Raw genomic sequence first — 17,761 nt, 5'->3', positions numbered from 1 at the left:
AATACTAAATTCACTTAACTGAAAGGTATTAATACATTTTTCACTGTAAAATTTTCCTGGCTTTCGAATAAAAAGAAAAAAAGTACAATAAGTGCCATAATTTTTCAATTAGAGCTGGTACTAGTGAAAATGAGATAAAAATATCCAAGTTGAATAACCCAAAATCGTGAAAATAAGAAAAGGTAAATGTATCATGTCAAAGAACGAATTAAGCAGCTCATCAAGACTAACAATCTGAATTATTAAAATGATGAGGTTAACTATTAGGATTTTTAAGAAATGAACGAAAAATCGTTTAAAATTGTTTAATTTTCAATAAATCACTTTGAAAAGGCTACTTAAACTCATTAGCTGAAACATGTGAGGGCATCCGTCAATCGAAGGTCGCACCACTGAAGCATCTCTCAATTCCTCGTCTGGAGCTGCAAGCAGCAGTGTTGGGAGCCAAACTGGCAAATTCTGTCGTTGAAATGTTGTGCTTTGACGTAAAGCAGCGATATTTCTGGTGCGATTCGAAGACTGTGCTGTCGTGGATTCATTCGGACCACCAAGCAATTCGTCGCCTTCCGGATTGGAGAAATCCTCAGCCTTTCAAAGCTGAGGGAGTGGCGATGGGTTCCGACTAAGCTCAACGTAGCAGACACTATGACGAAGTGGAACAAAAAGCACTCTGTGTGTTCTGATGGGCCATGATTTCGAGGCCAAGGTTTCTTGTATTTTTCGGAAGAAAAATGGCCAGAGCATGGTGAGATTACGCCAAACGACCAGGAAGAATTGCGGGCATGCTTCCTTTTCCACGACATCAGAATAACAGAACAAGTCGTAGACCCTCAGCGGTTTTCTCGATGGAAGGTTTTAGTTCGGACAGTGGCGTGCATCTACAGATTTGTGTCAAACTGCAGAAGAAAACGAGAGGGTCTGAAGATCGAAGCGATTCCGACGACCGCGAAAGTGAAGAGGCACGTGAAGGGAAATGTACCGGCAAATACGTCGTCGCTGACTCGAGAGGAGTACCAGGCAGCGGAGGCGTACCTCTGGAGATCAGCGCAAGCAGACAGATTTCCTGACGAGATAAAGGTGCTGAAGAAGAACCGAGAGCTACCGTATGAAGAGTGGTATCGGCTGGATAAAGATAGCTATCTATACAGCATGAGTCCTTTTCTAGACGAACAGAATGTGCTCAGGATGGAAGGAAGAGCCGCTCGAGGATCATAGTTGCCATTCGAAACTAAGTTTCCGATCATTCTGCCAAAAAGGCATCCGGTAACCGACAAACTGCTCGAATACTACGATCAGCAAGAAGCACACGGCAACATAGAAACTGCCGTTAACGAAATTTGGCAACGTTTTCGCGTACAACATCTGCGGGAGGAGATGAGAAGGATAGCGAAACCGTGCATCTGGTGCAAAGTAAAAAAGTGCAAGCCGCAAAACCCTAGAATGGCACCACTACCAGTGTCACGCATCACGCCAAATCAGCCACCGTTCAGTTATACCGGCGTAGATTTTTGTGGACCGTTTACCGTAACCGTTGGTCGTAGATCAGAGAAGAGGTACGTCTCTTTGTTCATCTGCCTGACAACGAGAGCCATACACCTTGAAGTTGCTCATAGCCTGACGACTCAAGCGTGCTTGATGGCCATACGCTGTTTCGTGTGCCGCAGAGGCAAACCGCTGGAGTTATTTTCGGACAACGGAACAAATTTCCAAGTAGCCAGCAAAGATATATATATATATATATATATATATATATATATATATATATATATATATATATATATATATATATATATATATATATATATATATATATATATATATATATATATATATATATATATATATATATATATATATATATATATATATATATATATATATATATATATATATATATATATATATATATATATATATATATATATATATATATATATATATATATATATAGAGTGTTTGGTTCATGGTTAAGAATCTCTCGGGAGGTCATAGACTGCCATATTTGGAGAGAAAAAATTGTTCTACACATATCATCAAATCTCAACCGTTACAGAGTTATTGAACTTTTTGTGTAAAAAACTTATTTGTCTTAAAATGCCTCTAACTTTAAAAGTATACTTTGTATTTTAAATGTTTTAGTTCCATTAGAAAATTTAGCATTGAGGGATGCCCTCACATGTTTCAGCTAATGAGTTTAAGTATCCTTTTCTAAGTGATTTTTGAAAATTAAACAATTTTAAACGATGTTTCGTTCATTTCTTAAAAATCCTAATATCGGACCATCAACTGTCTCAATCCGCAGATACGCTGCAGCCTTCGCTGGCATCGACGAAGACATGAAGTTGAACGCTACTGAAGTCCAAGTCACGTCCGCCGCGAAAGTAATACCGGGGAATGCGGACATTTTCAACCTCCGGAAGCCTTGCAATCCACTGATTCCATTTCTCCGCAGTCTCTCCAGCTATTTGTTGGTCCCAATCGCATCCACTGCGCCACAGCTCCTGGATTAAAAGATTACCGTAAAAGGTGAAAATAGACAGTAGTCCTAGCGGATCGAAGAAGCTCATGACGCAGCTCATCACGATTCTCTTTGTGGGCAACTGCTTGCCTGACATGTACGGCAGAAGATCATCTCTCAGCTCGATGGAAAACGAGAACTCGTCGCTGGCACAGCTCCAGATAATGCCTAGTACTCGCTCAAGACCCGTTTCCTTGTCCTCACTGAAACGTACGCACTGGTCTGTTTGCTGCTTCCCCATGGCCTGAAGGAACTCTTCGGAGTTCGACACCCAGTTTCGCAGTTCGAATACGCCTTTGGAATGAACGAACCGAACTTCTTTCGCTCGCCCTACAGCTTCATCGACTGTATCTGCGCTATCGAAGTAGTCGTCGACGTAGTGGTTTTTTACGGAAACTGCCTTGCGAACTCCTTCGCGTTCACGTTTTTCACGTATTGTGTAGAGCACGGCAAGCTGACAGAGCCGAAGGTCGCTGCGTCCATCACGTAGACATCTGGGATCACTTCGGGAGTATTCCGGAACAGGAATCTTTGCACGCGCTTATCCGCCTCGCGGATCCTCAGCTGATGGTACATTTCCTTTATATCTGTACCAAATCCGATGACTCTCTCGCGGAATCTACAAACCACCGCCGGTAATGCGGTTAACATATCCGGACCCTTCAGCAGCTTCGAGTACAACGATACTCCTTTCACTTCTGCTCTGGCGTCCCAAACCAAGCGATGCTTCTTCTTCCTAAACAAAAAAAAACAAACTTCTTCTTCCTCGGATTGTACACGATGTTCAAAGGCACGTACCAAACCTTACTGCTGTCGAACGCGTGCAATTCCGCCGACGTAGCTTTATGTGTGTATCCCTTCCATAAATACTCGGCAATCATACCACGAACTTTGTCGTACAGTTCGGGGTTCCTAGTCAGGCGCTTCACCAAACACTGTAACCGTTTCATCGCCATAGGGAAGCTGTCGGGAAAGCTTGGGTCATCCTCCTTCCACAGAAGACCCGTTTCGAAACGATCACCTATCCTCACCGTCGTACTCTTCAAGATCTCGTTCGCACTCCTGTCTTCTTCCGATTCAGGAAGCAAGGCTACGGAGATCCCTGACTCCTCCATCGTATAGTGGCTCTTCAGGAGGTCATGAAGCTCTTAATTCGACACGGCACTGCATTCATGATGTCCGATTAATCCTGCGTCCGAGTGGTGTATGCCCGTCGGCCCGTAGACAGTCCAGCTAAGCTTCAACCTAACTGCTATTGGTTCTTCTGATCGACCTATTCGTGATTCGATCGGTGCATACAAGTGTATATCCCTGAGCCCGATTAGAATCTTAGCAGCTGCTTGCTGAAATTCGGCCACTGGTAGGCCACGAAGCTGAGAGTACTCCTTTACCAGCTCCGAAACATTTAACGTGTGTTGTGGAAGCTTTAGACTTTCCACGGTGTGTGCACCTTTCAGCGGAAAACGTTGCTTTGATCCTCGTGCCGAGATGCAAAGGTCTACTCTTTGCGAGTCCTTCTCGAGTCGTGAAACTCCGGCTGTCCATGTTACGCGAAGCGGTTGAGTCACACCCTGAACTCCCACGACGTTCATTAGTGATTTCTCCACCAGCGTGTACGATGATCCTTCATCCAAAAATGCGATCGTATCCACTGTGCAATTTCTATTATACAGTGTAACAGGCATCATGCGAAAGATGACTGAAGCCCTCGGTTGGACGGAAATGGAGGATAAGCTGCTGCAGTTGAAGCTGAAGCGGAACAAGGATACCGGTAGCAGTAGAATGCCGGAAGTCGATGCTCAAGGTGTGGATAAGAATGACTCAAAGGAGAAGAAGCAAAAGAAGACGAAGTCGGAAAGCATACAACCAGGGAAAACAGAGCCTGAGAAGAAAAAGTCGGGAAAAGGAAAGCCTGGAGGTGCAGATCTGGCAGTCGCGACTCTTGCTGATATTCGTGGAGCGTACGGTAAGCATTCAACACCGAAAGTGGAAGACAAGCATATAAGAAAGCTAGTTGGAGGTCCACCGACGCTACCGGAAAGTTTCCTGATCGGTCGAGACAAAAATGAAACGCCCTTTGGTCACCCGGAAGTCCCAAGGAAGATGGGGCAGTAGTAGCAGTAGAAAAATGAAGGAACTGAAAGAAGTTTCGGAGTCTGAGAGTGGAAATAGTTCCGAAGAATAATCTTCGGATGAGAACGATGTATATATATATATATATATATATATATATATATATATATATATATATATATATATATATATATATATATATATATATATATATATATATATATATATATATATATATATATATATATATATATATATATATATATATATATATATATATATATATATATATATATATATATATATATATATATATATATATATATATATATATATATATATATATATATATATATATATATATATATATATATATATATATATATATACAGCGTGTTTGGTTCATGAGTAAAAGTCTCTCGAGGGGTGATTTACTGATTTACTGTCATAATTGGAGCAAAAAATCGTTCTATACATACCATCAAATCTCAACCGTTACAGAGTTATTGAACTTTTTGTGTAACAAACTGGTTTGTCTTAAAACACCTCTAACTCTAAAAGTATATCTCGTATTTTAAATCTTTTAGTGCCATTGGAAAGGTGAGAAAATTTTCTATTGAATAATGTTCTCATATCTCTCAGATAATTAGTTTAAGTTACCTTTTAGTTGTAAAGTAGTTAAAAGTTAGTGTTTTTGATGAGGTTTTTGTTAATTTTCTCAAAATAATGAATTATGATTATAGCAATATTTATAATCCAAAAGTTGGGTTTGAGGACGATTCATAATTTGTTCTTCAGCATAATATTCCTATCTTTTCTCGTTTCCTTGTAATTTGACTTCTAAACTATTCCTTTAATTGACTTCCAAGTTCTTAAATGACTCTAATCTAAAAAAAATATGCTTTATATCACTATTATCAGGGCTTCATTGAAAAGCTGAGAAAATTTCCTTTCGATTTATGTACAGATATCTTTTAGTTAAGTGTACTACATGACTTTTTACTAGTAAAATAACTCAAAATTTGCGTTTTTTGGTGATTTTTGTAATTATTCTAATTATTAATCAACTATATTTATCGTCACTATTGTTCATTTGGTTCCCCTTGATATTCTCTACAACTTGTTATTTGACACTTTATCCCTATCGCTTTTCATTTCGCTGCAATTTAATAGTTAACACAGCATGGCCTCATCACAAATGCAGTGGGTTCGAAATTGTTGTTTTGCATATGAAACGAGTAAAAATGATTTTGCTTCGAAACTAAAAGAGATAATTGAATGGAGTCAAAGGAAGAACTGTAGAACTTTCTGAGATGCATTAATTCCATGATAATAATGGTGAAGTTTATTATTTACTATTTTAAGAAAATAACGAAAATGCAAATAATAACACTAACTTTAAACTAATTAACTTCTAAAAGAATACTAACTTCACTTAAGTGTAAGGTATTAAAACATTTTTCTCTGCAAAATTTTCCTGGCTTTCTAATAAAAATAAGAAAAGGTACAATTAGTGCCATATTTTTTCAATAAGAGCTAGTATTAGTGAATATGAGATAAAAATATCCAAGCTCAATAACCCAAACACATGAAAACAAGACAAGATAAGTGTATCATGTCAAAGAACAAATTATACAACTGTTCAAGACTAACAATTTGAATTATTAAAATAGTGATGTTAACTATTAAGATTTTCGCGAAGTGAACGAAAAATCGATCAAAATTGTTAAATTTTAAATAAATTACTGTGAACTTACTTAACCTCATTAGCTGAAACATTTGAGGACATTTTTCAGTGGAAAATTGGATCTAGAAGATTTGAAATACAAAGTATATTTTTTGAGTTAGAGCTATTTTCAGACAATTAAGTTTTTAACACAAAAAGTTCAATAACTTAGTAACGGTTGAGATTTAATGGTATGTGTAGAACGATTTTTTTCTCCAAATATGACAGTCAATCATCCCTCGAGAGGTTCTTAACCATGAACCAAACACCCTGTATATATATATATATATATATATATATATATATATATATATATATATATATATATATATATATATATATATATATATATATATATATATATATATATATATATATATATATATATATATATATATATATATATATATATATATATATATATATATATATATATATATATATATATATATATATATATATATATATATATATATATATATAGGTTCTGGAAGGAGCCAACCACATATATCCTCTCGGAAACTACACCATCATTCTCTACTGCCCGAGCGAGTACATAGGCAAAATATTTTTTCGTATTCAGTCGAGTGTTGTTTCGTTAGATCACGCGATATATCGATGATGTTAAATGGCTTATCTTTAGTCCGGAAGTGGACCATCCAGGGACCGTTTGTATTAGATGGATTTAATTTGAATAGAAAAGGATACTTATTGGCATTATTTTTGCCATCGGAGAAATATTTAAAACGGCATCCATTAAGCTTGAAAGGATGTCGGTCGTCAGAAATACTATCCTATTAGTCAACACTATCCGTGAAAAAAAAGTTTTATCGCAAGGAAATGAAAATTAATGCGACGAAATTTAAAAGTATTGATCACTATTCGTGGAACCTTTGTAGTATCAGTAATAAACACATTTTCGCTGAGCCTTCGGCCATGCAACCCATCAACAAAGGGGATTTCCAAATAGTCACCAGCTATTACCAGGAAATTTTCAATTTTTCTTATGCACGCCATGTCTGAACTTTCGTCAGTACGTGTAGAAATCACTCCATGTGTGCTTGTGTTAGAGTGACGGTAGAAGTTAGATTTGGCTTTAGTTTTCTATACGCACACATTCTCATTCCATCAAGGTATAAGTGAAAGCACATAAAATCAGCATGCGTTTCATTGGCGTTGAATAACCCGACCGTGTGCGCCAAGGGAATAAACGAACAAAATTTCGATTATTATCATACATACAAATATACTAACAAGTCAAAGTATTCTATATTACACAAATCGGGTTGTGCTTGCAAAAAAGCGGCGTAATAAACTGTACTGCAATGTGCCACGAAGTGGCTCATAGTTCAACAAAAAAACTCAGGGGTTGCTATGATTATTGTTGCTCTTTGTTGACTGTTTTTGAGTGGACAGAAGTGTGCTCCAATGTTCCACACATTGTGTGAAGAGTGAAATGATTGTATATTAGTGTAGTTTCGTGTTATTGCCGCTAATATAGTGTGTATGGCACATTGTTCTAAACGACTGACCCATTGAGTAAACCAGAAGTGTAGTTCTACGTCAACAGTTCGTACAACCCCATTGGGTTGTCGCTTGTAGTGCAATGCTTATAATAAATACAATTTTAGCATACGCCCGGCTTCAGCGAGAGAATATGTGAATCGTTTTTAATATTTAGGTGAAGTTAATTTCTCTTGACCTTTTCACCGCATTATAGGCCATATGATCTGAAAATTTTCTTATTTTTATTTTTTTTTGTGGAATTATTGAATCCGTTCGGGGTTCTAGTTATTATCTGATTATAGTTTTATGGAGTTTTATGCGTAACTTCCTCACAGTGCAAAATCTGACTATTTATTCAGGATATCGACCTATTGATGACCGTTTGTACTACTGTGTACTCAAAAAGTGTGATGGGAGCAAATTAATCGTTAGTAAAGATAGGGATTTGATTAAACTGTTCAGGTATTTGCGCAACAACTTAGAAAATAGGTCCAATAAATGAAATGGAGAGTTCTGATTTTGCTTTGTTTTGTTCAATTCTGTAGATTTTATTGAAGAAATTGACTCGAAGTCAATTCATTCACTAATTTGAAACGAACTGAATTTTGATTTCTTACTATCTTACTATCTTGAAGATGCAACCAGTCGCAACATGTTAGTTGCTCTCCACGATTACCTGTTCTTATCCTTCTGCTGTTTTGTTATGCCGCGTGTACACATGGACATGGACAAGGGGCTGGCAGATATTAAGTATTTTTTTATATTGAGAGCCATAGTACTCAAGGAAGGGCAAGGAGATGAATTAGGAAGGTTTAGAAAAGCGTGGAATAGGGTCGTATGAGCAAGCTTAGAGTTTCCCGATGGCTTAACTCTTTGTATTCTACCTCAGCAATCAGTATGTTTTTGGCATTTTGATCGAATGCGAATCTTCTGACACCACGGTATGCCTTGACAAGCGTAAAATCTTTAAGCTGTCGGAACCGATTACATTACATCATATCAGCAAAGTAAACACAAGTGTCTATTTGAATTCACAATTAAGTGAAACCGCAGCTTAGTAAAGCCGGTACATTCTCACGTTTTGCTCTATTTGATTTTACACGTATTTTAGGACCCTTGTCTGCCTTTCCAGCTACGTGCCTGGTGGAGCTGTCATTTGCGCAGTAATAATAATGCCCTAGGTCAGATACTATCAAATTTAACAAATTACATTTTACGCAAATGAGTTTTTGTACTCTTCACCTTAACTTCCCGGTAATCCTTCAATGTAAGATAATCGAAGTTAATTTCCAAACTATTTTTCGAAAATCACAATTTTTCCTTAACCTGATTGTTCTGAAATATATCAAACTTGTTAAAAACAACGGTTCTTCTCCATCGCATTTACATTCATCAACCATACTACCCTAACGCTAGAAGAATACCACATGGCATGCTTTGTTTGAACTTCCATGCATCCCGTTAATGAAAATACGTTTTTCTTTTGTCCAGAGAATCACACCCCACGGTGTCCAGTGTCCAACGTGTTTGCGTGTGTCTGTGGATATACTACCCAAGCAGCGCTTCTGCCGCGGTGTCCACTCTTCACACCGTTGTCCACTGTGCTGCCTGATGGGAGGAAATTTCAATTGTTCCCAAAAATATCCAACCGCCAGCTATAAGAGGGTACCTACTGTACACACATACGAAGATTCCTTCGCCAGCGCGATATTTTCCACCTCTCCTGCGACTCTGATGGCTATTTTTCTTCGGCCACAGATATTGTTGATATTATTATTCTTACTATTATTTTCCACCGATGGAATGTACTTTTGCGACTCGCGATGCATGACGATGCGACTTGTCGCTGTCAGTTTTGATTGAGTAAAGGAGAAATTTATTTATAAACCCGTATTGAATCGAAAGATTAAAAGCAAAAATCTAGTGTCACCTCGTCTTGTTCTTGACTGGCCAGCACGAACAAATCACTCCGGTCGTGGCTGGGAAATTCGATTATCGTTCGTTGGTCCCCGCACCGTGCACGCTGGCACCTATGGTTACGCGTTCGCGAAACACTCTGTCTCTGGCTACTGTGATTCGATTGGAGATTGGAACGGCGTGAGCAGATCTGACATTTCTCACCCTTTTCCTGTTCGGTCCACAAACGTTACTTGAAAGGTGGTTTGAGGTGGTACAAAATTACTTGGCTCGTTCCGTATTTTGTTCGGTGGAAATCAATTTGTAGTTTGTTCACTTAATGCGCTTACTGACGATTCGAATCGGTACAAGACCATCAAAAGCAAGAGAGAAATTTAACACAACGTGAGACACACGCACTTATCACAGCATAGTTATTCGGTGACTAATTAACCAATGAGCTCAGGATCCACATGCTTCGTTTCTTCCCTCGCACTCGTCAATCTACACGATCGGTTTCTCACTTTGAAGAGGATCTTGATTCACACACGAAACACACTACGAGGATTAAACGCGACAGAAGCTAGCGAAAATGAATGTGGATAGGGCTGATAGTAGCAACACTTGAGTGATTATTTGCACCCTTTTTTCACCTGTTTTGTAAATCCGGGAGCTGATCCAATAAACGTGATTATGTACGGGTACAAGTTGATTGAAGATTAATTTCCTTGGAATGCTCTACGAGCAAAGTAGGTCCGTCGCGACGATCACCACGTTCTGCAATAAATAGATCTGCCGAAAAAGTGCCAATGCTACTACTGCTGCTGAGTCGCCAAACACCGCTACCGCGCTGAGCTACGATGACATCTCCCAAAAATCCAGGCCGTATTGTACTATTTTTAGTCCCTGATGGCCTGGAGAACTACTACCACTACTACGATGGTTGGCGCTGCTTTTGCTGCTGCTGTTGCTAGTGCCAGTGGAAACGCGCGCGTGCTCATCTGCCAAGCCGAATGGTGTGTAGTTGTGCACGACGCGGAAGAAGAAGATCTGCGCGCTGCTCCGTAATCGCCGCCGAAAAGTTCTGAAACTCGCCACACCGTACACTAAAACCGCGATCCAAGAGTGCTTTTCCACACCATTCTCATCGTGGTCGTAGTTGCCGTTGACAAAAGAAGAAATAGCCAACAGATGATGATGGTGATGACGATGCTGTTTACGCTTCGCGCTCACCCACGTTCCAATTTTGCCATGCTTGATCCTCGTCGCGTTCAGCAGTTTTTCTCGCTCACGGGGTGGCGTTTTCCACCAACTATTGCACAAGAGACCGGGATGATGACTTACGGAGTCGACGCGATTCACACACGATCAAGCTTCGCCGACTGACCGAGACTGACTGACGATTTTCCTCTAGGTTTGCTGCGATCGGACTTTTGAGAAATTCCGAAAAATCGCGACTAGCGAAGAGAGAACGCGTTTCTGGGTGGGTATACGGCCGAGAATGGACACATGTTGCACTGCATGTACTGTGTTGCTGTCTCTATTGCAGATGATTCAACCCTGGACCGTGAGACCACATGTCGACTCGGTGTTTTATTTGACTTTGATTACTGCACGAAAGCGAGTCCTTTCAAATGCACGGCTTTCTGAGCAACAATCAAAATTTTATAGAAACACTTTGTGTGGTCGTGTTTACATGCACTTTGCGTTTGCACTTTTAATTGTGTTATTACAGTTTTTCCTTGGTAGAGATTTTAATGCAACACTTAATAAGAGATTTAATAGACGTACGAAGCGAGCAGCATGTGTAAATCAATGCTTGAAGTAATTTTGGGTCCACTAAACTAATGAATCGATACGGATGAAATTTCGAAAAAACGAGGAGAATTCAACATAACCGTGTTAGATCCCCCGTGTATTGCTGTTCCGTTGTTGAGCAAGCTCAAGTGAGATTGCAAAATAATCATTTTAAGAAAGACAACATGGATAGAAATAGTATGTTATTACTCATTATGCTATCTCCAGTTGCCTGGGTTTAGAAAAGAATAAGACATCCATGGTGCGCCACAATGTTTGAAGAGAGAGCTTGATAGTCGCTACATATTCTTCGACCGGAACGGCTAAATATTCCTGCAACCGGGTTCGGTAGCCGACTACCCAGAGTTTAAAAAGAACCAAAAACTAAATAAAATCTTTTCTTTTTCGAGTGATCGTGTACTCGAAAACCAACTAAACTACTACCTAATAAACTATGCTTTACAGGTCACATCGCTTGCTTGGAGCGAATCCTAGACCCTATACCCATCCAAACGACCAACTCCGTAATACCTATGGAAGAGCCGGATGAGTCGTCTACCTTCCGTTAAGTAGATGGAACATCAACACTTCCCGTATACTTTATCCTTCGCCGTGAACGATGGAGATGAGGGCGGCCGGCAATGATGGCTATCATGTTGCTGAGGTTTTAATATGGGTCGGATTGGTATGAATTCCTACTTACCACTTCCTAAGCAACTCTTATTAGATAATCAGCAGTCAAACATGATGAAGTCAGTGTGCAATCCGCCAAAATCATAGTCACAACGTAACGCAACGCAACGCATATTTAAAAGTTCTAATATTTGAATATTTAACAGGATTCTTGGTGATCATTAGGATCAAAGTACATATTTCAAAAGGAAATTGCCCAGAATTTAATATGTTAAAGAAAATAGCCCGGTTGTCTTAGAAAATGTCCAGAAATCGAAAGAAAATCAGTTAAGTTAAGTTAATCTTCTAATTTACGTAAAATTTGTTAAATGTACCATTGATGACACAACCAAAAAAAACTAGAAACCATAAATATGAATAAGCTGAATAGCTTCAGCATTTAATGCTTACGACAGGTGGAAAGGAATACATCGCACTTACTTCTGCTTTGCCGAAGAGTAGGATAGCTGTAAGGCCAACTTTCTACGAAGATTTTGGGTGCACTTTCTTCCTCAATTCGTCACTTCGTTAAACAAATAGATTGACACTAATCTGATCAGAAATTGTTTTGTTTTTAATAAAAATTCATATGCTCTATTTTTTACCTTTCTCAATAGAAAGGTATAGGGATATTTAGGGGTGTGCGGGTTAAGGCATATTCTGATACAGATTAGTACGTGAGTTAATGTCTCAGTCCTTTTTCAATTTTTAGGCCCGAAACTATTGAAAAAAACATTTTTTAATTTGTTTCCTTTTAGGGCAATAACACATCCAAACCCATGCGACTTGCACGACTCTATTCAGCTTTTTGTTGGTGGCTGCGTTCTCAAATGCGCACCCCACTTTGACAATTCCCTCGTCCACTGTCAATTTTATCAATCCTAGCATGCTCTGCTTAGATCTGTTATTGTGACAATAAGCTCCAAAATTGTTAACTGTAGATACGTTTGCTTATGCTTGCCTTTTCCAAGTCTTCGCAGATCAATTTAAGTGCTAATTAATCGGTGCATGATCGTATTTCCGGTCACATTAAAGCAGCTGTGAGTATCTATGTCCATAAAGCTGAGATCAGGACCATATATCAGAACTATTGCAATAGCAATGAGCGAACAGTCCTGCACTTGTCGATCTTTGTCATCGAAGGTTGAAAAGTTGAGTTCGGATGATCTCATTAGGTAAATTTTAACACTTTTATTAAATATTGTTTTTGATTTCTAACATATTAATTTGTATCTCAGATACAAACAGAAGATATTAATAACAGACGGAGTAGACCCATATTTAATGAAATATGATTCTACTATTCTGCCGCTGACAGTAGATTATGACAAAATTTACACCCACTTGATCAACAAGCATTCATTTCAAACGGGATTACCTCATCGAAATATCAAATCGCTCGATGCCTACAAATCTTTTCAAACTGGATTTGTTAAGGAAGTTAAAGGATGCATACATGGCAAGGTTTTCGTTATTTCCGGAAAGGTATGCCGAACTTTTGTTTGTCATGCTACTACTAACATTTTTTTTAGGTGCTTCATAGTATGAGCGTAAATAATCCCCCAGCTGATTGTTGGATTATAATCAACAACGAAGAATCGATCGAAGAAGAGCTCGGTTCTATCTTAGTTGCTCATTGTAACTGTACAGCAGGTGCTGGCGAAACTTGCACTCACGTTGCAGCAGTTCTATATGCTCTTTCCTACGTCAGAGAAATTTGTCTTGGGAAACAGGTTAATGAAATAATTCTACCCAATTCATTGTTTCATTTCCAAATTTTAGCTTTCAGTTACTGAGTTACCTTCCTATTGGGCACAGCCAGGAGGTACTATGGCCACTCAAAATCTATATACTACGATTGATGAGATGAGTTTTGGGAGAAAGAGAGAAACGTTCTGTGAGTTGAGAAACTTTTATCTCGAACGGACAGAGGAGGAGTATAAAATGCTTATAAAAAGCATTCTCGATACAGGACAGGATGTTGCTGCAAGTAGAGCTTTTTTCTTGAATCCTGGTGATAGAATTGTAAATCAAGAGTCATTAGAAAGTATAGAGCGTCTTGAAAAGATTTCTATGATGACCCATTATGAAGAAAGTTTTAAGGGAAAAACGCTAAGTGAACTGCGAGTTATTGGGAAAACAATCAACTGGAATATAAGCCAAGCTGATTGTGACTTGATAGAGAGTATGACTCGTGAGCAGTCATCTGATCCGATGTGGTTTAAACTAAGATTTGGAAGAATAACAGCATCGAACTTCGCTCGTTGTGTACGGACCACAATAGAGAACCCATCAAAATCACTACTTAAAACCATATTCGGTGAAAACCAAGTACAAAACGTACCAGCACTACTTCACGGAAGGCGTAATGAGGCTAAGGGTGTTATCGAGGCCATCAGGATCTTCAAATTTCAAGGCCATACCAATGTTACCAACAGAAAAAGCGGATTAGTCATTGCTCCAAAGTATCCGTATTTTGCTGCTTCGCCGGATCAAATTGTTCAATGTGACTGCTGTGGAGTAGTTGTCGTGGAAGTTAAATGTCCATTTAATTTTGATCTATTGAACAAGGAAGAAGGTATTAATATGCTACTACATCGACAGCAGCCTTATATACGTCGGGACAATAATGGAAATCTTGAAATGTGCCACAGTCATCCATACTACTACCAGGTCCAGATGCAAACTTTTTTAACAGGAGCATCTTATGGGATTTTCCTAGTTTGGGCACCAAGATTTTCAGTTTTTGTGAAAGTGGACAGAAATGAAGAGTTTTGGAATATTCAAGTCCCTAAAGCACAATCCTTTTTCCTAGAAGTGTTGGCACCAGAAATTATTGGGCGATACTACTCTACACGGTTTTAGTATGTAGTGTTGGTTTTTCTTTCACTGATATTTAATTATATAAGGAACAACATAACGCATTATCAACCCATTTCTCCGAAATCAGATTTTTAATTCCAATAAAGCTCGATAACATCGTTTTCGTGGTCGAGTAATCCGGGTGATCCGAATCATGACCGAATTTAGTTCTAGCTTGTTCGATCTTGGGCCGCCATTCTAATGTCTCCTTGTACGCCCGCCACCTACACATCTTCCTCGATTGCACACAGCCAGCGAACGCGCGGTGTGATCTGAATTCGACGGCTACTCCCAACTTTTCTTCTGAAGATAACTCGGTCATAAAAAATGGTACGATCTTTTAGTTACATACACATACTGACATCTTCGTATCTGAGACTCAGCCCTCCGCGTCTTGTTTTGGCGTTATATAGGAGAAATGCGAAAACTTAAAATGGTCGAATAGTTTAGTTTATGTACTCTATATTGAAGGTAGTTACAAATTATTCCATAAATAAAAAAAATAACTTATTGATAAGAACTAGATCTACAAAAATGGGAAACATACACTAGTTTTGCGAAACAATTGAAGGGCAAAGATTAAAAATCGCACAAGCAACCGTTACAATCATGTTCAATACATTTTCTCCATTGTGTTCGTGATTTAGAAGTGTTATTGGGAGCCGAGTGCTTAGTATTCCAGTTTTCTGTCTTAGAGCTCCAATTGTACGCTCAATTTCGATTCGAACAGCGGCTAAAGCTCTTGTCCTTTCAACTGCAGTTGAGCTCATTTGCTGCTTTTTGCTAGCAGAATCTGGTACCTTGAGAACAGCTCCTCTCTGCTCTACTGCCTCTCTTATAGTAAATCCACGATCAGCTAATACTATGTCATTCTCCATGAGTTTGTCAAGAAAACCACAATTTTCTGTTATATATTTATCTGAAGATCTTCCTGAATATGGTTTGGATATGAATGATATAGATCCAAAAGATGTAATACCAATCATTTCTTTGACTGTGTAGTGATGCTTGTATGAGCTATACATTTTAACTATTGAATCTTTAACACCTGGTTTCTCAGTAAACACCTCAAAACAATCCAGAATCACAGCGATTGGAGCATTGTACAATTTGTGAAACTTTGGAGGAGTGTTGGAATTGATAATTTCTCCAGTTGGCCATCTAACTAATCCTTTTAGTTGTTTAAACAATGAGTAAATGCCTGAATAGAAGTATTTAGCAATAGTTGATGGACACACTCTAAATAAATATGCTAGAGTTTGGAAGCATAGCCCTAGCCGTAGGTACATCAACACCATTATGAACACCTGTGCTTTGCTCAACACATCGGAAAATACCAAAATTCCCGGTTCAACAAATTGAAATACCAATTCCAAAGTCTCAAAACTCGTAAAGCCGGTGAGATGTTTAACTTTGCTGTCGTTATTTTTGAAAGAATCTAGATCATAATTGAAGCACTGGAGAATTGTTTGTTGTTTAGAAATTATTCTCTTCAATTGATTTATTTCGTCAGCCTGCTGTCTCATTACCTCCTCGTACCGACGTATTTTTTCGTGAAGTGATATTGTTGTATCCGTTGCATTATCATTCCGCTGAACAGAAGGGTGTTCTGAAGTGCAAGTTGAAATACTCTCATCTGTAAAATTTATGTTGGGTACGTCAGTAATGTTTTCGGTGGGGTTATCCAACCATTCCTCTTCGTAGTCTTCAGGGGTCGTCAGAATTTGGACTGTTTCTTCTGAAGGGTCGCACATCTGATTCTCAGCAGGTTCACAATCTCCATTGTTATTCATGTCAGGTAAATTATTGCATAATGTGAAATAGTCTGACGACACAAAAAAAATGAACAACCTCATAATTATTTAAAATAATGTTATGTTCCGTCACTCACTAGATTGATCATTGTCGTCATTTCGCATAATGTTCAGTGTGGGGATCCAATCTGGATGTTGCATAGCATTTGGTGCAGCAGGTTTTCCTGAAAGAGGATGTTCACTGGAACTAAACATTTTGTGTTTTCGACTGGAAACATACCTCCATGAAAATGCTGTCCACACACGTAGCAATTATCCACATTTTGAGGATTCATGCTTAGAGCTACGAGCCACTGCGTTCGCCGAAATTCCTCACGCGCAATGTTACCCATAGGAAAACGATGAAATCCCGTTTTAACCTTTCCATACACTGCACCACATCCATTCACAATGCAACGTCTTGGCATTTGTATCCGCCTCATGTTTTTTAAAGCAATTTAAAAAAAAATCACTCCACTCACAACGACAAAAAACGCAGTGAAATCAATAAAAATGACGTAAATTGTTTGGCGTGAAAACAGATCTAAGCAGGGCATACTAGGATTGATAAAATTGACAGTGGACGAGGGAATTGTCAAAGTGGGGTGCGCATTTGAGAACGCAGCCACCAACAAAAAGCTGAATAGGTTGCCTTATCAGATCTACCATAGTTTGCAGATGAAACTTGGGATGGCAGGCTGCTAGCGGATTGACAAAGTACCAGATCATGCTGTGTGGGGTGCTGTCCCGGTTAACAATGAGGCGAACGAGATATTTGCAGATACGTCATTTAGTGGGACAACTGTCAGTTTGTTGGTTGAATTTAATTTGGTTTTTTAAATTTAAAAATCAGAAAAGAATATTTAAGGTTTATGAATGATATGAGTGCACTTGTAAGGACACTTATGAAAAACTGGC

At 38.6% G+C, this 17,761-nt stretch overlaps 3 protein-coding genes across 6 annotated transcripts in view; 1 reads left to right on the top strand and 2 right to left on the bottom strand.

Annotated features, from left to right (window-relative positions):
- Window positions 1-11,101, bottom strand: part of LOC131686033 (protein tramtrack, beta isoform) — a 62,898-nt gene extending 51,797 nt beyond the window's left edge. The window contains exons 1-2 of one of the 4 annotated variants that reach the window (XM_058970146.1): window positions 9,754-10,304; window positions 9,497-9,669 (exon numbers count right to left, since the gene is read on the bottom strand). The gene's annotated coding sequence lies outside the window, so the exon portion shown is untranslated. Of the gene's footprint in view, window positions 1-9,065; window positions 9,078-9,496; window positions 9,670-9,753; window positions 10,305-10,372 lie in introns of those variants that run through there. The other 3 variants (XM_058970145.1, XM_058970149.1, XM_058970150.1) reach the window with 3 other exon arrangements.
- A 2,850-nt stretch (window positions 11,102-13,951) lies between these two features.
- On the top strand, window positions 13,952-15,126 carry LOC131686035 (uncharacterized). Its single transcript, XM_058970152.1, has one exon. It carries the CDS (start codon window positions 14,019-14,021, stop codon window positions 15,051-15,053), a length of 1,035 nt encoding a protein of 344 aa, XP_058826135.1. The 5' UTR covers window positions 13,952-14,018; the 3' UTR covers window positions 15,054-15,126.
- LOC131686034 (uncharacterized) lies at window positions 15,113-17,353 on the bottom strand. Its single transcript, XM_058970151.1, has 3 exons — window positions 17,085-17,353; window positions 16,942-17,028; window positions 15,113-16,875 (listed from the first exon to the last, which is right to left on the bottom strand). Exons 1-3 carry the CDS (start codon window positions 17,284-17,286, stop codon window positions 15,599-15,601), a joined length of 1,566 nt encoding a protein of 521 aa, XP_058826134.1. The 5' UTR covers window positions 17,287-17,353; the 3' UTR covers window positions 15,113-15,598.
- Between the last annotated feature and the right edge of the window lie 408 nt (window positions 17,354-17,761).

This window comes from Topomyia yanbarensis, chromosome 2, assembly GCF_030247195.1.
Source record: "Topomyia yanbarensis strain Yona2022 chromosome 2, ASM3024719v1, whole genome shotgun sequence".
Taxonomy (NCBI): domain Eukaryota; kingdom Metazoa; phylum Arthropoda; class Insecta; order Diptera; family Culicidae; genus Topomyia; species Topomyia yanbarensis.
The sequence above is the reverse complement of the archived record's forward strand: the minus strand, read 5'-3'. Positions and strand labels throughout refer to the sequence as shown.